Source organism: Phoenix dactylifera, chromosome 4, assembly GCF_051530095.1.
Source record: "Phoenix dactylifera cultivar Ajwa chromosome 4, Ajwa_hap1_PhDact_Kaust_v1.1, whole genome shotgun sequence".
In the NCBI taxonomy this organism is placed as follows: Eukaryota; Viridiplantae; Streptophyta; class Magnoliopsida; order Arecales; family Arecaceae; genus Phoenix; species Phoenix dactylifera.
The window spans coordinates 46432095-46453672 of NC_143193.1; the positions used below are offsets into that span (position 1 = coordinate 46432095).

The 21578-nt window shown below is 39.5% G+C and overlaps 2 protein-coding genes across 3 annotated transcripts in view; one reads left to right on the plus strand and one right to left on the minus strand.

Annotated features, from left to right (window-relative positions):
- The window catches only part of LOC103724095 (putative E3 ubiquitin-protein ligase ARI8), a 29030-nt gene extending 13765 nt beyond the window's left edge, over window positions 1-15265 (plus strand). Inside the window, exons 5-15 of one of the 2 annotated variants that reach the window (XR_015977255.2) lie at window positions 1751-1923; window positions 5848-5952; window positions 6055-6143; window positions 7208-7315; window positions 7404-7494; window positions 7601-7690; window positions 11215-11262; window positions 11574-11645; window positions 11739-11838; window positions 11925-14551; window positions 14657-15265. Coding sequence is in view for 1 of the 2 variants with exons in the window: in XM_088720122.2 (XP_088576248.2) it covers window positions 1751-1923; window positions 5848-5952; window positions 6055-6143; window positions 7208-7315; window positions 7404-7494; window positions 7601-7690; window positions 11215-11262; window positions 11574-11645; window positions 11739-11838; window positions 11925-12051; window positions 14657-14936 (1283 nt within the window). In the remaining variant the exon portion in view is untranslated. The remainder of the gene's footprint in view (window positions 1-1750; window positions 1924-5847; window positions 5953-6054; window positions 6144-7207; window positions 7316-7403; window positions 7495-7600; window positions 7691-11214; window positions 11263-11573; window positions 11646-11738; window positions 11839-11924; window positions 14552-14656) is intronic. The other variant, XM_088720122.2, reaches the window with a different exon arrangement.
- A 1344-nt stretch (window positions 15266-16609) lies between these two features.
- On the minus strand, window positions 16610-20775 carry LOC103716121 (nicotinamidase 1-like). Its single transcript, XM_039133728.3, has 5 exons — window positions 20448-20775; window positions 19530-19713; window positions 19215-19348; window positions 18843-19028; window positions 16610-17042 (listed from the first exon to the last, which is right to left on the minus strand). The coding sequence occupies exons 1-5, from the start codon at window positions 20607-20609 to the stop codon at window positions 16950-16952; spliced, it is 759 nt and encodes a 252-aa protein (XP_038989656.3). The 5' UTR covers window positions 20610-20775; the 3' UTR covers window positions 16610-16949.
- Between the last annotated feature and the right edge of the window lie 803 nt (window positions 20776-21578).

Genomic DNA, 21578 nt, shown 5'->3' on the forward strand with positions numbered 1-21578 from the left:
TGTGGAGTAGAATCTATAAATGTATCAAGTTTCGAGTCTTCCTATTATCCGCGGCCTTAGCTAGCCTATGGATATGGTGCATCGGAGTCATCTTCCGGTGGCTACTACCCTGTGCAGCCCGGAGGGTCTTACAGGTCGGATTTTGGTGCCGGCATAATCGGATGGGCTCCTCCATAGCCATATTATCAACAATAGGATATCTCTCAGAGTCAGAGTTTCAGCGAGAGATCCGAGAGTTCTTATGACCCGACGTGCATTCCTCGAGGATTGAGCATATAAGACTATAACGCCGCTTGGTTAGAGGGATGTGTTGATCTGTCTCCTTATTATATTGATGATCCAGATATCGACAAGAAGTATCGCCACTCGACCCGATTTTAGATATCCGAGAGTGCTTTAAATGTATGTAATTGATTGTATTTTAATTTGAAAATATTTTATGTTCTTCATCTCATTATTTGAATCATTTGAAAGTAGTAAGATGCATTATCTAGTTTAAACTTTGAACCTAAACATAGAAATATCAAAAAAAGATTCGGAACTGATAGAACTCCCCCCCCCCCCCCCCCCCCCCCCCCCCCCCCGCCAAAAAAAAAAAAGAAATACTAAGGAGGTCACATATTCTGCTGCATGGTGGTGAGTGGATTGCCTTTTTGGCCAATTTGCAGTATGACTGCATATGGTAACTGCATGCAGGCGGCACAATGCAGTCAAGGGATGGCATTCATATATGTGGATGCATATGCGACAGTATCATTGCACTTCAAAACACTGTCGGCTACTATGTTGTGAAACTAGTCCCAAAATCCCTTATTCCAACAACTTATGCTTGAATAATGCAGACTTCTTTGGGAGAATGATTTTTCATTGTACTGCAATGATGGCACTGCACATAAACATAATAGAGACCAAAGCTATAATTTTTAGAATGGTAAATGTCATCCATGGCATAATATCAGAAATGCTGTTAGTGCATTTTTTATGACATGATACTGTATTTAGCTTTAGCAATTTGTGTTTTGATGCACCTGTAATGGAACTTTGGCCAGTTTATGATGTTTTTATCATAGTGATAAATGGTGATGATGTTTAAAAGTATCTTTGCAAATTCATTATACAGATTTATTTTTCAATGAATGAATTTTAACCTTATACTCTGCAACTAGTTGTCAAGCATTATGTTGTCCCCCCCATCGCAGTTAGATGTTGGATCAATTTAATGCTCTGCAAAATATTAATCACAAAGTGTAATCACCAGAAGCATCTGAATGCTAAGAGGTTATATAGGGGGCTCCATCATGTTTCATCTGTAAATAACCTCTGACAAGCTCTTTTTAACTAAATCATGGAAGGACTCGTTTAAAATCAAAAGAATGAATACATACTTCAATTCTTTTCCTTCATTGATATCTATGTCTAGCAAACATGCATCCTTTCTAATCCTGATTATAGCAGTTGTCTTTTATGTTTCCTTGCAGAATCATCTTAGTGGTTTTTTATACAGACATTTCTGGGCTTTTTATGATTGTAACAATACCTGAAAACATCCTCTCTCTCTCTCTTTTTTCCTTGTAAATATTGAATTGACTCTGAATTAAAATCTAGATTGGCAAGACTAGGTTCATGACATAGACTTGCATCATATATTCCCTAGCAGTTCTTTCTCTTTTGTTTGGTCCAATGTTTTGTTTAAAGGTTTATCTTAAGTTTTTGTACCAAAAAAAGGTTCATCTTAAGTTTTCACCTGCAGGTTATATTAGTACATCAATAAGCGATGGCCCAGGATGCTTAATGTTGCGATGCCCTGATCCATCATGTGGTGCTGCTGTTGGTGAAGACATGATTAATGTATTAGCTACTGATGAAGATAAAAAGAAGTACTCACGTTATTTTCTTAGATCTTATATTGAAGATAACAGAAAGGTACATGTGGAGTCTGCAGAATACGCTTCTCTTCCATTTCTTCTCATCTTACTACTTCTATCTGAAACTAAAATAAAAAGAAATTATATTTATGTCCGTGCCATCTGCTAAAAGCTTTTATTATTATGAGTGATAATTGACGAAGTTAAAAAATCTGTTTTTTCTCTACATAGTCCACTGATTGGGCAGATTGTAGAAAATTATAGAAGAGAGTTGCCAGTAACATCTGGCAGATCAGACTCATTGTTATGTTAGATATATACTTGAGACAAATGAATAAAGTTCTGACTGTTGTTTCTTCTTTTCAACCTCATTATCAAAACTTTTTCCACTTTTTTTAAAGAAAAAACTGTTCGAGAAAATGTTTACTCTTGCTATATGCTAGTATTTGTTTTCAGCTTATTACATTGTGGTGAGGATAGTGATTCGAGAAATGTGGATGTGAATATTTCTTGTTGACCACCTTGAGAGAACCATTCACTCGTTAGATGATGTCACTGGCAGTCGGCAGACCCAATAATCATTTCAATTATTGTGCTTCACAATCTTTTTAAACATACAAATCAAGTTCATATGTGCTATTGAAATTTCGGATTTAGCCAAACCTTTTCTAGTACTCTGTCTGCCAGTTGCAAAGCATCTCCTATTGGAAAACAATTCTGCAAGTTGATTATTTATATTTCGACACTGATTTGCTATCTCCCAAATTGGCTTTCCAGAGTCATGTCTACGCATCAGACCAATGGCTGTTGTGTCATCATCTCCTCCTTATGGAGTCATCGGAATTCACATTTGCCCAAGCAGGCTTTTTTTGGAATACACCTTTTCCTCCCATTTATGATCATATATTTCTCTGCGAGAAAGATCATCTTACGAGCAATCTTCTTCCTCTGATTTCTTGTACCTTGGAGCACCAAGTTACCCTTGTCCTTCCAATGGCACAAACCCACAATAGCTTGTCTTCTTTCATCAGTTTCAATAAAAAGTGGCTTTGAAAAAATTCTAAGATAATCCTGCAAATATAGCTCCTAAGGCCCATCTTTGTTAATTTCTGTCCATGCTTCAGCTGCATTTGGGCATTTGAAAAAGAGATCCTGTAGATCTCCATCAGCCAACCAGCTCGTCATGCAACTTGCGTATGAAGGACGCTAATATAGGTGCACTTTTGCACAATTGTCAAGCCTTGAACCATTTTATGGATGCTATTTTGATATATATGCTAATCCCAATAAACGGGTGGGATAAGGCTTGTTGTTTATGGTATACTTATGTCAAAGAAAGAAGAATGGTCATTATCTTTACATGAAAATAAAGTTATAAATAAGGAGGTTACTAAAGTTGATTGTAACTCAGGAGTGCCTAATGATATGTTGAATATGTGTAATCAATTTAAAGAAAAAGGTTTGAAAGATTATTGCGCCCTCTCATTACCTATGCATTTTCCTCTAGTTTGTTTCAAAGAAAAAGAACAAGTGGAAGACAAATGGGAGTTAAAGGAGGGAAGAGAAGTAGATAGGATAGACAAAAAAGGTAGCTATGTTAGGTCAAATTCTATGGTTGGTTCCAAGAACAGTTTAAAGAAGAGACTGTTCCCCATATGCGAGGAGGGGGAGAGGGTTGATAGAAAGCAAAGGTAGGGGACTAGGAATATAATGTTTGTGATTTAGCCACTACGTTGTTGCCCATCTCTCATATTGCAACTCATCATCTATGTTCTCTTTTCTAGATTGCCGACCACATGAAGTGAAGAAGTTAAGCTCATTGATGGAAGGAGTAATCAGTGGTTTTTTTCAAGTACCAAATGCTCATAGGATACTGAGCTATAAATTAAACAATATGGTTGCTATTTAGGGCAACCACATGATATTTAGAGGACAAATATGCACCTAAGGTTGCTTTCAGTATCCTTGTTTTAAGACTAAAAGAATACTGGTACTCGACAATTTTGTGCTTTCAGGAGATGACTAGGACTTTTGGTATTACCAGAACAAAGTTATAATGCATAATTTTTTTAGGCGTAAAAAAGGCTCAACTTTTTCAGCTATACATTCAAATTCATGTTGCATAATGATTCCCCAGTAGAATTACGTCATCCTTAATGTGCATAGCTAACCACCTTATTGGGAATAAGAATGAAATTAAACTAAAAAAAGGAAAAAAAATACCGTGTCGAAATGATATTGAGCCATATATTGTGTCTTTGCTCCCTTGACCTACTTTTTACCTTATCTTTCCCAGATACCTTGCTTCTCACATTATGTCTCCACTTAATTTCAGCATTCTGAGACACCTTACATCTTCGAGTTATGGTTCTTCATACCGGCCTGAACTGGATAATACCATGCGTATCGTACCAGTTTGGTACTGGTACCCGATATGGGTGGCGTACCGATACTTGGTATATCGAAAAGACTCCATACTATACCGTACCGACACAGTGTTAGTGTGGCATCGGTACGGAGTTGGGTGCCGAGATGGCGAACCTTGCTCCAAGTACTATTTCCTTCATATTTTCTATCCTTTTTGCTAGGCTCTATAACACCAAACTAACACTCTAGGTTGACTTGTCAGATTGGGTGTGCTTGACTAACTTGTAGCCCAACCTAACCAGTCATGGTATCAAGTACTGGTTATGGTTGATAGCCCATATGACAAATCTTAACTGGAATTGGAGCTAGTCTAACTTGACTCGGTTGTGCGAGTGAATGGGATATATCTAGTTGTGCTAGATCTATAAAATTTAGTTGTACTTTGACATGATGTTCACAAAAAATTACATGTGAGGGATACCAGACCTTCTTCCTCACCATGTTTCCTTTTATTCAAGGGAGGGATGGAGGGAGGTCTAAGTCCCTTACTGCTGGTACGGCATTATTCTTCCCCCTTCTTCACCCTAAGTCCCACATGTATGTGGGCATACGCACATGCGCACATGCATACACACACACACACAAAATCCAATTAGAGATAAGCTGCCCATGAGCATCATGGCATAGGTCAAAGGAAACGACCCATCTTTCTCTCTAGAGGGGCCCAAAAGATACAAATACACTCCTGAGGAGTCTTCCTGGGAAATTGACTCTTCCTTTCCAACCCACACACACACACACACAGAGAGAGAGAGAGAGAGAGAGATGATACCATTCCTAAAATCCCCACCTCTATGGCTTTCACCTCACCCTTTGCTCAATGCCTCCTTCACTTTTGGATAGCAATTTGCAAATGTGCCAAAATTGTGGTCTTCTTAGATTAAACTCAGTGCTGCACCAAAAGTTGAGAACTGGTACTTATACACACCGCTTTTACATATCTTGGAATGTGACATTCCTTATGAATTCATACATGCCTGAAATCAAATACACCTTGAGCAAAACCTGTTGTGTGCAGGTATACGAGAAATGTTTGTCTTTGAAGTGTAATATATCCTATTTCATTTTGGTATATGATTTCTGATCACTTTCCCCCTTTGTTACCTGATGTTTACTTGGGAACAGCACTGATAAAAGACAGAAAGATAAAATCTGATTCTGATCACTGTATATCATTCTTGCTCTATGCATTTTCTGTTTTTTTTTTTTCAAACTTATTCATGGTGTCGCATGTTTAGGTTCTCACTGGAAGTTATTCTCGTGGCTATTAAGTTGAAATTGTTTTTCCATGTGAATGCAGTTTATTGATAAGTTGTTATTTGTTTTTAGCCGTTAGAATTCTTTTCCTTCTTCTATTTATGTCAATTGTCAAATACTACTTGTGCTTTGTTGGTGTCTTCTGAAATCTTGATATGATATTCCTAGATAAACCATCATCGAACTTGTCTATATTGCTTAGCAAGCTTTTGCTTTTTGTGATAGCCTGGAGAATTTACTTTTTCTTTTCTTCTCATCTTTTCCACTATATACCTTAAAGTTTTAATTTTTTGCATAGACAAAATGGTGTCCTGCTCCTGGTTGTGAGTTTGCAGTGGAATTTGTGATGGGTAGTGGAAGCTATGATGTTTGTTGCAATTGTTCATATAACTTTTGTTGGAATGTGAGTATATACTGACCAACAAAGTTTGCAGTATTGTTTCCATAATGTTGTCTATTCTATGCTACCGCTTAACATTTTGAGTTGCTCAAATAAAACATGCAGTGTACTGAGGAAGCTCATCGGCCTGTGGACTGTGGCACAGTAGCAAAGTGGATATTAAAGAATAGTGCAGAGTCTGAAAACATGAACTGGTAGGGTACATGAAGATCATCATAATCGTCATCGTTATCATCATCATCATCATCATCATCTTCTTCTTCTTCTTCTTCTTCTTCTTCATACCGGCCAGAATATGTTGTAATGTGCTTTACTGAAATGTTATGTTACTTCAAAGTTCAAACCTAAACTTATACGTTACGTTGTGATTGAATTATGCAATACTGTTACTAAGCTCTTGTCCATTGTGCAAATTTTGTGTGTACTATTATACGTCTGCTGTTGCTCTTACCGACCAGCGTGCGCTGATCCAAATATGCTGTGATGTCTGCTATTACTGACCATTGATCCAACTATGCTATGATGTCTCTGCAGAGGTTTTCTGTTAAAACACAAATATGTATCATTTGATTTTGATAAAATTTGATAATTTGGCTTGTAAGATCACTCCTTTGTGCTAACGTTTTAAATTCTCTAGCAAATTATGTTCCGGTTGCTCAAGTATGATTTCTGTCCTTGCTGGTTTCTGATGATATCTTTTCACCATAATTTTCTTTCTGTAATAAATTAACATTCAATAGTTTTGGCAACTCTCGAGGCTATGATATAATTCATCATTTCAATGCTAAATTGTGCATTTTATGTGACTTTTGACTCTCTCACTTTTTTTGTTGTTGTGACATTTAAGAGAGTTTTTTAACACATATACCATGTCTTATATGCTCACAAAGTGTATTGTGTTTATGATCATTTTTCATATGATCAATTGATGTACATTGGTCTCCATGAAACTTATGTTTACACTTACATTAGATTTTAAGCTTTCTCCTACTCTTTTATATCAACTGACAAGTATGAGGTTGTGAAACTGAGTGCATACACATGTTTCAAATTCTCACTTTTGAGGCTTTCACTTTCTTTATGGGTGAAGAGTCCCCTTTTAGTTCCGCTTGAGGTCTGATTTTGCATTTTGGATTCTTGAACAATACTTCTTGTTTGCAGTATTACCAAGTATCTGATATTATTTCCAACAAATTTGCTATAATGTTTCAAATTTTTGCCTTTTTTATTCATATGAAGTGCTGATTTTGTTTTTCAGGATATTAGCTAATTCCAAGCCCTGTCCAAAGTGCAAGCGTCCCATTGAGAAAAACCAGGGGTGCATGCATATTACATGTACACCTCCTTGTAAATTTGAGTTTTGCTGGTAAGATCTTCAAATTGGCAATTTCAATGGTTTAAATTTTTCTTAGTTTCACTCTTTTTATTTTTAACTCTTTTAAATGTGATTGCAGGTTATGTCTTGGTGCATGGTCAGAACATGGGGAGAGGACTGGTGGTTTCTATGCTTGCAATCGTTATGAAGCAGCCAAACAGGAGGGGGTGGTATGCTTATCAATCACCAGTTTTATTTTCTCATTGCATAATAAACTGCATTTCCAATTCTTAAGGATGCTAAATATCACATTTGCCACTTCATAAATGGTTTCAGTATGATGAATCTGAAAGGAGGAGAGAAATGGCTAAAAACTCACTTGAGAGATACACACATTATTATGAGCGATGGGCCACGAATCAGTCAGTACGTAACTTTCCAGATATTCTATCTTTTCCTTGGGCTAGTTTTAACATTTCTTTTCTTTGTATCTGGCATATTTCGGTCATTGATATTAATAAGCTGAGATTTATTGCTTGTATGCTAATTTATATCATGGTTGAAACTAGACCTGAGCATTCATTGGGTTGGGGTCTGTGTCCAATAATAATACAAACAGCCAACCTAAACCTGGCCCAATCGAGACTCAGGCTTGAAAATTGCAGCTTGAATCTGGCTTAGTGGAAAAGGAAAGGGTCTGAGTTTGACCTGACTCGACTTGTGTAAGTGCGGGCAAATCATGCATGGCTTGATGGCATGACTAGACCTAGGTAAGTGTGGATAAATCATGCTTGGCTTGACCTACCTGGATGGGCCAAACCTAAGCCCGATGTTATCGCTCCTAGAATAGGGTTTGACTGTTCTACCTAGTCTCAACCATGAGAGAGAGATAGAGCTAGAGAGGGATAAAGGATGGTGAGAGGAGAGAGGAAGGAGGAACAGAGAGAGAATAGAGAGGAGAAAGGAGGAAAGAATAGAGAGATAATAGAGAGGAGAGAGGAGCTTGGGGTGGGGGGTGGGGGGTGGGGGGTGGGGGGGGGGGGGGGGAGACGAGAGGAGCTCGGCAGTTGGGACACTTGGTAGGGAGAGGAGCAGTACCTAACGTTGGGTTCTGTTAATGGTTGCTACTGAGTGGTGCCAGTGGTTATTGCTGAGAGGAGAGGGGGGCATCATCCAAAAGAGAAGGGAGGGGGACTGCTCAAGATTGGGATTCAGGTTTTAGAATTAGAGATCTAGATTTTAAGAATTTTTAGATTATCAAATATATGAGTTATATATTAATTTATATTAGGCTAGGCTAGGTTAAAATTTATTGAGCTCGAGCAACATTCTAATTTTAAGTTGGGCCTAAATCCTTGGCTCAGTTTCGGCTTGTCAGGACAAGAACCTTAGCCCGAGCCTAATAAAAATTGGCTGGGGTAGGATTGGCAGCATAGAACCATGCTAGGCCGGGTCGAGTTTCTCTGTGGCCCGGGCTCGGGCTTGAATTTTTTTTTTTTGGGGTCAGGCTAGGGCCTAGGCCAAGAATCTTTTCTAGGTTCGTCCCAAGCCCAAACACGAGCATGACCTGAAACCCAATTAGGCAGGTTTGATCTATGCCCGACCACACGAAGAGAGAGCACCTCTTGTCGGGAAAAAATGATAAAGGGGAGGGAAATTAAGAGTAGGTCTGTTAACGAGCCGAGCTGCTCGGGCTTGGCTCGGGCTCGGCCCGGTAAAAGCTCGGCTCGAGCTCGGCTCGTTAGTCAAACAAGCCCGAGCCCAAAATGACGTCCGTTTAAACCCTAGCCTGAGTAGTTCACGAGCCCAAACGGAGCTCGTGACTTAACACGACTAAATGAGGGGGCGGCTTTGGGATCCGACGGTCGAGATCGCGCCACCGACGAAATCGTGGGCGGTCAGATCTGGATATCGCTACTTGGAAACCCTGCATCCAACGATTCCAACCCAGGGGCCAAAACCCTCCCTCTCGTTCACGTCCATGGCTCGCCCCTCCGTTCTTGTTATCATCTCTCTCGTCCTCTCTGTTCTCCTCGTCCCCTGCGAAGCCCGATCTCGATCCACCTCCAAAACCGGCGGCGGCCTTTCATTATTAGAAAAGGAGGAAGTCACTGTCGTAAAGGAAGAAGAGGCGCAGCGGCGGACGGAGTGCAAAGGGCGGTGGATCCACATCCACGACCTCCCGCCGTGGTTCAACACCGACCTCCAATCCTGCAACGCCTTCTCCCTCTACGACGACGGCAACTTCTGCCCCTATCCCTATATCGCCAACCACGGCCTTGGTACCCGCACCCACAACCGCTCCTGGAGCTGGTACCGCATCGGCCCCACATGCTCGAGCCCTTCTTCCACCGCCGCCTCCTCGAGTACCCCTGCCTCACCCCCGTACTATGCCGCCCTCGACGCCCTCCCTTTGCTCTACCATCCGCCCCTTTTCAACTATAGCGCCCTTCACGGCTGCAACCTCGCTGACTTCCTTTGCCGCGACCGCCCCGCCATCTGGGGTCGGCGCGGCGGCCACGACCACTTCCTTGTCCTTGCTCGCCCCGCCTGGGATTTCTCCCAGGACCCCGACGCCGACCCCCCCCCCCCCCCGCTCTGGGGTACCTCCTTCCTCCACCTTCCCAACTTCCTGACCTCACCGTCCTCTCCCTCTGGGGTACCGAGCTCTGTATTGGGCTTGGGCTCGGGCTCGGGCTTGAGCTTGTAATTGAAACGAGCTTTACGAGCTCAAGTTTGAGCCTTTGTTTTGCCAAGCAAGCCCGAGCTCAAGCCCAATATAGAGCTCGGTACCGATCCCAGGCCCGAGCCCGAGCTTCTGTGAAACGAGCCAAGTCCAAGCCTCCCAGGCTCGGGCTCGGCTCGGCTTGGCTTGTTAACAGGCTTAATTAAGAGATTGAGAGAGAGAAGGGGGAGGCAAGAGATTGACAGATGAGAGACATTGAGAGATCATGGGGGAGAGAAGGGGTGCTAGGGAGGGAGAGAGGGGGAAGAAAGGAGTGAGTGAGAGAGAGAGAGGAGAGAGATTGTGAGAGATAGGGAGTGCAGGGGAGGGAGAGAGAGAGAGAGGGGGGGGAGAAGGGATGGTGCTATGGAGTGGGATGGAAAGAGTAGAAAGGAATGAAGTAGGGGGTGCTCAGGTCGGGCTTAGGCTAGGCTTTGTTGGGTTGGGCTTCAGATTGAGCCGAAGCTAGACCTGAATTGGTCTGAAAATTTTTTCAAGTTTGAACTTCAGGGCCAAGCTCGACCTGATTCTCCTGGAGATAGGCCCAAAGCCCAATTTGAAGCCAGCATTCTGAAAGGGCCTCAGCCTATCAGGCCCATTTCCAGCACTGGACTGCCCAACCTGGGCTAGACTCCCCTTGTTTTTTTGCCCAAGTCTAATGAAAGCCAACCCCAACAATTTGGGACAAGGGTCGGTGGTTATGATCAGACATTGAATGCGACACTTTGAAGTTGGTGAATGATGCTGTTGTCACTCACTATTCCTTTCATTAAAACTTGAAAACTCTTAACTTTCAACCTTCACAGTTCTAGAGTTGTTACCTATTGGTTTACCTGATACCATATATAAGGACCTCCCTTCTTATCCACCTGGTGAAATTTTCTTCTTAAAAATGAAAATGATAACACTACTTGTTCTGGTTACATAGCCAATGTTTTTTGGTTCATTTTTTCAGTTTAATGTCTTTTGCACTGCATAAAGCGATGTGTTATTTAGCAGTTTACAAGGAATTTTTCTTCTTTGTTTGGTTTTGCTTGCATATGAGCGATTTTCGTTGATTCTGTTTTATATTTAATGTTTACTTTTGGTTTAGCTTATTAAATGTACTGCTATATATTTATAAGATGCACAGATGCATGTTTCTACTTCTGTATTGCTTAATTCATCTAATCTTCTGTTATTCAATTGCACTTTTCTCTGATTTTAACATTTCTGTTATTGGCAGTCAAGACAGAAGGCACTTGCAGATCTACATAGTATGCAAACTGAAAAGGTACATAACCTTGTTGCAGTTTTTCTGCTTCAACTTTTATTTTGGCATAGTAATGGTTTTGAAAAATTATTTGCATTTCTTAGTCAAGACAATGTGTATTTGGGGCTTAAGCATATAATGGACTATGCTAAACTGTTTATCTATCTAAAGAAAAGACATTCTATTTGAAGGCGTTTGAGAATGCTATAGCTACTAGCATGATCATGTTTGATGTTCAAGTCATTTACAATTTCTTTAATTTAGAAGAATGGTTCTTGCTGATCTTATTGTAAGGATTGCACCTTGTGACAGTCTCATTTAAAATTTGGCAGCTTGAGAAGTTGAGTGACAGACAAAGCCAACCTGAGTCCCAGCTCAAGTTCATAATAGAAGCCTGGTTACAGGTAGGCTTTAAATTAGTAATAATTTTTGAAGGGTGGCATTTATCATTTTACTTTAACCTTTTTTCCAAGTTGGTATGACATTTTGCTGTGCAGATTGTGGAATGTAGACGAGTATTAAAGTGGACATATGCATATGGATTTTACCTGCCTGAGCATGAGCATGCCAAAAGGCAATTCTTTGAATATTTGCAAGGTTCATAATTCTTTCTTTTGATAATCAGAGTTGGTTATTGAGTGTGTCCTGTTCATTCAAAGAATTGCCTGCCTTTGATTCTTTAGGTGAGGCTGAGTCTGGGTTAGAGCGGCTCCACCAATGTGCAGAAAAGGAGCTCCAAGTCTACCTTGATGCAGAAACTCCCATGAAGGAGTTTAATGACTTCCGTACAAAGCTTGCTGGGCTAACCAGGTAATTGCATCCAACGTGTTAGACAATGAATGTGGCTTTACGGTTGGTGTCCATGGCTTATCAAGACTTAATTCGTTAGTGCAACAGGAAAAGAAAGGTCTAGTTGATGAGTAACTTTGGTTCTTTTGAAGATATTGCCTCTACATTATATATTGGTAATATATGAACTTTTTGTTTATCAGGTTACCACTAATTTAGTGGGCTAGATAGAAGTGAGATTTGGAACATTGCATAGTAAAAATTTTAGGAAATCAAAAGGGCCCTAGTACATGAAATGAGCTCCATTGGAATGATTATATGGAGACTGAGAGTGGTAGAACGAGGGTGGTTTGAAAATGAGCATATTTAGAGGGGGTGCTGGAGCTGACCAGTTGATAAAGTGATGGGAAGGCTGGCTAAGATGCAAGGACATGTACAGCAAGTAAGAGGGTTATTTTATGTGGAGTACAAGGAATAATGGAAAGATTAAGAAATTGTGGATTAAAAATATGATGGAGTTTTAAATCTCTTGAGAGGTATGAATGGTGTAGAATCGAGAACCTGGTTAGAAGTTTTCAGAAATGATTTCTTATGAGATGTTCCTTGTGGATATAATTTGCATAGAATCAACAAAGCTGATTCTAGTATTGTGGTAAGGCTCATTGTTTGTGGTTATTGGGCCAATTGACTAGAAGTATTTGTACACTTTTTGACCTAATGCTATCTGTCTTCTCTATTATTTTGTCAAATATTATTTTTGATTGTAAAGGCAGCATATCCCTGACCAGGTTCTGTAGATTGCATACAGTGTAGGAGTAGCTTAGCACTATTTCTTAGTTGTCTTGGCCTTTTCTGAAAATTGTCTCTCTTCCACTACTCTTTTTGTTAACAAATGTTGATTCATTCCATAGAATTCAAGCTTTACAGCTGAGTCTCAGTAGCGATTTCTGCATAAATGTGACTTATAATGAGAAGTCAATGCATTTCTCTGTCAGCAATATATATAAAAAAGAAGAGGGTAATCATCTGTCTCATAATCTGCTCTCCCTTGTTCTTTAAGAATTATGGTGGGGGAAGCACTTGGGAAAACACTTCCAAGCATACTAATGCTTTGATCTGTTTCGTGCTTATGGGATATTAAAATGTCAGGTCTTTTTTTGTCCGGCAAGAAAATGTCTGAGGTCTTTCAAGGGTGACATCTAAACCACTATTAATTATGGTACCATTCTTTCTCAAAAAATGATGCCACAATACTCGGTAACAGCATATCTGGAATTTGGCACAGTTGTCATCTGCTGTGCTGATTGGAAGTTGTTACAGTGAGTTGCTGTTCGTACTGAAACTGATTTGATGCAGTCTTAAATCTTGTTCCTTTCTCATCTGTGAACTATTGTCAGTTGTTGTGTGAATGCTCGAGTGGCTTGACCCTAATTAACTTATTATTGATTAGTTCCCTTCTCTATGCAAAGAAGGTTCACCATGAAAGTAGACAAGTGACCTGTGTTAAGAACGCTCGATGATGGTTTTTTTGATTTGGTGAATGCTCTCTTTTATTAAAAAAGTTCACGTTTGTATGATGAGACAATGGAATTTGAAAAATAAATAGAATATGTTATATGTTAATGCACTAAAAAGATTGATGTTTGCTCAATTTATGTAATATCTGTTTAACTTACAACTAGAATCCCAAAACATAAGTTATTAGGGAAGGGGTCATACACACAGATGTATATACCCATATACACAGATATACACAGATATAATATCTGCCTCAACACCTCTCCGTACATGTGGCCTGGACCATGCATGCGAAGGCATGAACAGGTCACAAACAACTCAGGAAGAGTCAATGATGACTCAAGTTCGAACTGCGAATGAGTCGACAAGAAAAGACTGATGAAAATAAACAGGTAAAATTGGCCTGAATGGAAATTAGGCCCAAAATCTTTGGTTCTAATAGCATGTTAACTTACCGTTAGACCCCAAAAGCTTAAACTATTAGCAATCGGATCAATAATGTATATCAGGTCGATAGCGAAGGAATTCCTTCTCAAACTTCTAATGCAATTTTATTATTAGAATGTTTTATTTGTTATTCTGTGTTATAAGCAATACAATTACCCATGCTTTGACCTGTTGCTTGGATATCAGTCCTAGGTATGATTTATTTGCTTCTTCAACCTTTTTTTTTTGTCCCCTTTTTCATCATTAGTTGGAATAAGTTGAAAAATCAGTGCAGCACAGAATCTCTAATGCTACTGTAGACACATCACTTGGTCAAGCATCATAGGCGAAACTTGGAGAAGTGAAGCCCATCTTTGTGATACGGAAGTTTTTCACGGATGAACTCTTGTCATCTCTCTGACTTCAATGATGATCTAGGGAGGGACAAGGAAAGTATTTGAAAAAGAGGATTGTTTCTATTAGTGCAGGATCTTTTACGAAAGGAAAGCTTTCTGTGTGCAGACCAATCCTCAAATCTTGTGTCATGTGCTTGTCACTCGAGTCTGGATTGCACCTAGTACTTGCTGGATGTCCCCTTATTCATATTTCTGAATTTTTTTCTCATAATTTCTTTGGCATGAAATCTTACATTACACTTGCCTTGTGGGACATTTCCTGACAGTGTAACTCGAAACTATTTTGAGAACCTTGTTCGAGCCCTGGAGACTGGCTTGAATGATGTAGGCTCTACAAATAGCCAGGCTACATGCAGCAAGACTTCGAGCTCCAAGACCCTGGGAGGCAAGAGTAAGAGCGGAAAGATAAAGGCAGCTGGGACCAGCTCTAGATCTGGCGGTCCTAACCGCAGCTTGGATGAAAGCAATCTCTGGTCCTGTGATCAGTGCACCTATGCCAACCCCAGGTCCACCAACACATGCCAGATGTGTGAGCATCACCGGTAGGCCATGCAGAGCTATCTCCTGCATCCAGATGGCATTTTATCTGTAAAAATCCTCTTCCCTTAACCTGTTCCACTGGCCTGACTTCTTGGTAGAATCATGTTCCATGATGCCGGCAAGAATGTATTTTTAATCGCCTCCTAGGTTGGGTGCTAGAGGAAGTGGAATAAAAAGGAAAGGGAAAACAACAGAAAGGAAGGAAGCAAGAAGTTGCCTCTTCATGTAGTGTTCTGTTGTTTATTAGAGGCAAGTGAAACATCAGCTCATTATCTGTATATATATTTGTCTCATTATGTGCTTCCCTTGCTTAATTTAATCGAAGTTCATCACAACAGATTATGCCTCTAATTTCATCCATGATCTGAATCAATATATGAGCCAGTATTTTAGTGGAACTTCAGGTAATTTTGGTTCTTATATAGATGCGGCATGGTTCAGGTAATGAGATGGTAATCTTTGTTGGCTGTTGTGCTGGGTCATGCATTTGAGAGGCCACCATCGATAACTTTCTTTTTGCATTTCCTGTGGTTGGTGGCTGCCTTCATCACCAACCATTTACTGATGTACTGGAAAGTGATATCTATCCTTCTACTCCATGCGTGCTGGCAGAGCAACTTTAGAGCTAGAATTGGAGCTGGATATGATTTTCTCGATAGAGTTGCAATCCAAGAGGAAATTAAATGCGCGAAACAAAATGGTGACTGGTAGTAGTTAGTCGCAGGCGTTAGTTGATTCTGAAATTGTAACAGTAATGGGATGCAGAGATTTGTATCCATGCCAGAAGTTCTTGCTCTCTCCTCCCTAAAACCCTAACATAACCCTTAGAAATTCCTCGCACTCTTGGTTCTTGTCATTTGGAACACCTTCGCATGGAAGCTAGCTTCTTTCAAGGAAAAAGCTTTGGAGGAATCAAGGAGCTGGATCTTCCTTGAGACAACTGGTCCAGGCGAATTCCAGAATTCCTCAGGTCTTTCAGCTCTTTGCAGTATCTAAATCTGTCATTCAATGATCTCAAAGGCGAAGTGCCAAAGGGTGGTGTCTTTGGGAATTCAAAGTGGAACTTTTGTCCAGGAGGTTTTATGGAGGTGATCGTAAGTTGCTACTACCACCATGCTCTGTCCAGGCTTCCAAAAGGAATCTATTCAAGATAATAATAATACTTGCAATTGCTGCAGCAATCATATCCTTGTGTTCTCTGGTAATTCTCTTGCAACCGAGAAATGAACGTGAAACTCGCCGAAGGGGATGCATATAGAGCTATTGAATACTTCTGCTAGGAAAGAAGCCTACAAATGCCATGTTTAAAGATGTTCCAGTATAGACCTTAATAGGTTCGTCGAGATGGCTATCCAGAAAGAGGTATATAGAATTTGGATCCACAGATTCTGCAAGATGCAGTTGAAGAAGTTGATAGCAATATTGGAAATGAAAATTTTGCTAGGATGAGACTCGGGAGTTGCATAATTTCATCGACTAAAATTGGTCTCCTGTGCTCAAACAAATCTCCACCAGCCCCTCCATCAGCATAATATAAGCTCAGGTACAGGAAACCTTACGTCCGAACAAAAAACAAATGCACCATGGGAAGTTCAATGACTCGCCTCCAAAATGACGAACACTGAAATGCCAGCATTTTCAAATGCATATAACTAGAAACATACCATCAAGAAGTTCAATTGATAACATATGATAACTTTATTTACATTTAGTTCTTATTCATTTAAAAAAAGCCCTTTGCTGCTTCCCTTCGCTAAGGGGTGATCCCTCTGCAGCATTTGTGGCTTTCAGTCATCAAGAGGAAATTGAGAAAAACCACTCACATATTGCAGTATAATACCTTTAAACATGGACTATGGCCATATAAAGGGAAAAATGTCAGCATAACAATCCCACTGTACATAACAGGCCCAATTTATGCTGAATGTCAGATGCAACTCCAGCAAGAACCTAATGAACATGGTAACTTAACACTACGAGAAGTCGGAAGTGCTGTCCTCATTAAGCGGTGTGCCCATGTCATGCATCCTCTGATGAACCAAGGGATACTCTGTGCACTACCTTGGCTCCCCTTCCCTTCGCCATGTAAAGTCCTATGTGATGGAGCAGCTCCTGGAGACAAATTGAAAAATAAATTTAAAACTTCTATGGTATCCAAAATCGTTATGTGCATTTAAGTGTCAACCCAACTAAATTAATTTAACTTGCTGAATGCTAGATATCCCATTCCTATTCCAATACATTGAAGGCAAAAAGTGCACTTCTCTGGAAACATGAAGAGGATGGAGGAGGTCATGGAATCCAATGGACCTCTCTTACCCAGATAACTTTTATTTTAAAGGAAAATCTGAATAATTTTTTTGAGCATATCTTTCTCCAGATAGCTAAATAGTCATTTATTTATTAGGTAGAAGGATCAATTACGACATAACAGTAGGACTAGTGTCCCTTATCAGGGAACAGATATATCGAGAAGAAAACTCATTAGATTTAAAACACAAAGCTAGAATTCTCTTCCTGTACTTTACCAAGGATAAGCATTGATTGTTTTTTCTAATAACTAACTTATGAGATACTAATTTGTAGGTCAAAGGTTCATAATACCTGTGCTATACTGAGAATGAGTATGTATTATAATTTGTAGGTAAAGTGTCCATAATACACAGAAAGAAGGCACAGCTCATCAATTTACCCGAGTTATTTATCAGGACCATCAGGTGCACAAGTATAGATAATCAGTTAGCTTTTGCTACTGAATGGAATTTCTGTAGCAATTATGCAATTGATCATTGCCACAAAGCAGTCAGCTTTTTGCAATACATGCTAGACCAGCAGCATTCAAAGATCTGACAAAGGGTTCAATATTGTATTTCAGAGCATTTGTCCAGATAAAGTGTTGCACTTGAGGTAGGAAGCAATCATGGTGGTTAACAATGCAACACAAAATTAGCATGTGGCTTCGTACATCTCTTGTTGAGAAGGAAATTGCATGCTTCGTACAAGGCATGACAGTATCGGTGTAGATGATTGGTGTCAAGAACCTCTTATTTTTTGTTCCACAGTTTTCACTGTCTAAAATTTCTGAGAATATGACCATTGACAAGGGCAAATCATAGAAGTTGCAGCATTCCAAATATGCAAGTGGGGTAAAGACAAAAAAATATTGAAATTAGCACATAAAGAAGAAGCATTGGGACAATCCTTTCTTCCTTCAATATGTCAATAAAGTGGGTTGTATTTTCTTGGGCCTCATTTTACCTTCACCAAAAGCACACCTCACAGAAAAGGAAATGGTGGAGCCAGGTGAGGCATAATTAGGGAGGGCACATTTGTAGCAAATCCAAGACAATAAACAGCATATAGTTTAGCTCTGTATTTACATAATTGACCACCAAGAATTACAAATCCACATACATTAATTGGCATGGGTACATAAACACAGACTTATGAATCCATATATGCATGAATGTGCAGATATACATACTAGATATGAGCTTATCTTTTACTTTTTCACCTTTCCTCCATAGAAAAGGAAGGGAAAAGGAAAAAGCAAGTTCACATGGGTATAAATAAATTGTTCTTTGTTTCTATGGAGTTACATGGTATCATTCGAAACGAAATAGAAGAACACTCCAATTTTTGTTCACAGTACCAAGGAAATTTTCCTTTCATGATCAATTCCAGCAAATAAGTATGCGACAAAAAAAAAAAAAATCCAACATTTCTTCCATTAGTTGTAATTGTAATCACTAGTTTCTCTTGGCAATTCTTACAATCAATGAAAATAAACATTGGATTAATCAGCTACCAATATGGAAAAGAAGCCTATCTACAGAAATTTTTAGTGGCTTTGAAAGCATAACACCTATTGCATATAATAGAGAAGCAAAAAGAACAGTCAGAAATTCAAACCTGTGGATGGGCTAAAGCTCCTTCGATATTTCTAGAGACACGAATAGGGAGGTCATATGTAGCACATCCACGTGAATACACTACAACATCTTCCAGTGGTGGCACCTGGCCAATATTTCTAGCACTCAATATGGAACAGACAAAGTCTAAAACACAAATATCAGTGCATATTCCTACAACCAAAACCTGCACCAAATAATAGCTAATTAGTAACAATATTACTATCTCCATTTACTCTCCAATGACGTAAAGTAAAAGAATGTATGTGAAAATGTCTAAACAGAGGACCTATCAAGTTCATTCAATAAGGAATGTATTAAGATCTTAACTCAAAATGAATTAGTTTCACTATCAGAAATAAGAATAACTTACAACTTTAATTTCATTCCTTTTCACCCAATCAGCAAATGTATTCGAGCCATCCTTCTCCATTGAACCAAGGTAACCATCTATGCAATTTTTGCATCTAATGGTCGCATTTGGATCATTCTCCAACCACTGCAAAGCTGCAGATCACGAAAACGCAGCATGATGCGATCTCATAATTGTCACAGAAGCTTAAAAAAGTAAACCGCCAAATAATGAACAAAATTTCAAATTTTTGATCTAAAACATAGAACTAATAAGGGAAGGATGAATCCTAGCTTAACAAGAGAAAAGTATGATAAAAGGGGGTAGATGTTGTACCTGGAACCAATTTCTCTTCACCTGAACCAATTATACAATGAGGTGGGTATGGATGTTCAGGTTTATCTGGATGGTGGGTGTCCAGAAAAGCATAAACGGGCCAGTTTCTATCACAGAACACCTTGGCAAGCTTTGCAGCCTCCTCCACCATGGTGGATATCTGCTTGTTAGGCTCAACTGGAGCCTGCGACCGCAAAATATATATTTAAATGGAAAAATAAAGAAAAATACATGGTCCAGGACATGCAGAAACTGCAGAATAGAGGGAACATGATATCCAACAAGAAAAAAATTTAGCTTCATTTTGATTATAAAATCTATCATCTTAAATAAAAAAATCTGGCTATATATGAACCCAGTTCAGCAGGATAATATTTGATGATCTAAAACAATCACAAAGTGAGGACAGAAAACTGCGAACAGGGGATCACTGAGAGATAAGAAGACTAACAAACTAAATGACTAGAGTATTACATCATGCTCATCAAGAGATGTCAAAGGACATCAAAAAAAAAAAAAAATCTTTAATAAATTGGGTGGCTTTCGCCTCCCTTTGATCAAGAAAATAAAAAAAATCAAACAGAGAGAGCGAGAGATAAGAAGACTAACATACATCTATTTCCCTGAAAATCCGAACCCCAAACCCAGCAAAATTAACGAAGATCCAACACCAGAATCACAAAAAGATTCAAACTTTATGACCAACAACGCAAAAGCACTGAAAAAACATCAAACATCTTGCGGGTTCAAATATTAGACTTTCTCGGAATTTGGCCTCAAACTATCAAAGGAACACATAGACCAGAGCAAAATCACAACTTTCGATCAACAACGACTAGAAGCTCAATGGAAACCGATCAAAACCAGCAGCAGAATCAAAGAGAAAATAGTACAAGAAGGGGAGTAACGGAGGCATACGAGATTGCCAGCGCCAACGGTGCAGAAGCCATTGACAATGTCGACGAGGACGAGGCCGACGGCCCTCCCAGAAGCGATCTCCGATGTGAGGACGAGATCTCCGTCGTCCTCGAAAGGTATCTCGGTCTTCAAGGCATCCAACGCCGTCGTCTCCGACCCCATGAGAGACTCGCCTTCGCCGACCAGACCACCGACAAGTCCAATCTAAGGATTGAATCAGATCTCAAATTAGATATCCCTCGCTGGCTGACTGGCCTCCTCGCGGTTGTTTATGGGAGGCACGAGAGAGTTGGGATCCTGTCACCGCCTTCTGGGTCCTGACACCACCTTCCAAAAGAGTGCTCTATACCTATATTATATAGCCAAGGAATTTTTATAAATGAGTAGCCTTTGATGTAACAAATTGTACCAAAAAATTATTCACCATTACAATGATTATTATAGTTATTGTTTGCAGGAAGGCAGCTTCTCAGTGTTCCTTTTTTTTTTTTTTATTTTTACTACTTTTTGAGATGATATGAGGAAGGCAATGCCGTGGCTAACAATTGCTACAAAGTTTTGAACTTTGGTGGAACCCCTTGGTAAGTCCTTAGGGAAGGTACCTCGGCCAAAAAAAAAAATGATAAAATATTTTAGTCTTTTCCTGATAAAAACTAGAATTCTACTGACAGAATATCTCAAAAAATGAAATTGGCCTTTCCTTGTTTGCCATGTATTTTGTTCTCAGGTTGAAGTGGATATTAATCTTTTTTTTTTTCATGTGCTTTCTCCCAGTGCATTTGGAATATTTTTTAGATTCAGCTTAGTTATGGTTCTCTATGGGATGATCTAATTATGTTCTAAACAACTCGGAATGGCTTTCTTCTCATAGAGAATTTCATTTGAGTTGGACAACTTTGCTGATGTCTATTCATTGGTAATATTTCTGCTGCTTGTTTTCATTTCTACTTGCTTTTTGCATTAACATTTTCATTTTTCTTACCTTTGACTCCTATCCTCTCTCAACTCTCGAGTACGTACTCTCTCTTTACCCTTACATTTATTGAATGAAAGTGATTAGGCCTTGGCCTAATCTTTGTTTCAAAATAAAACTTATTATTTGTCTAGAATTACTTAGCTGAGATTAATTTG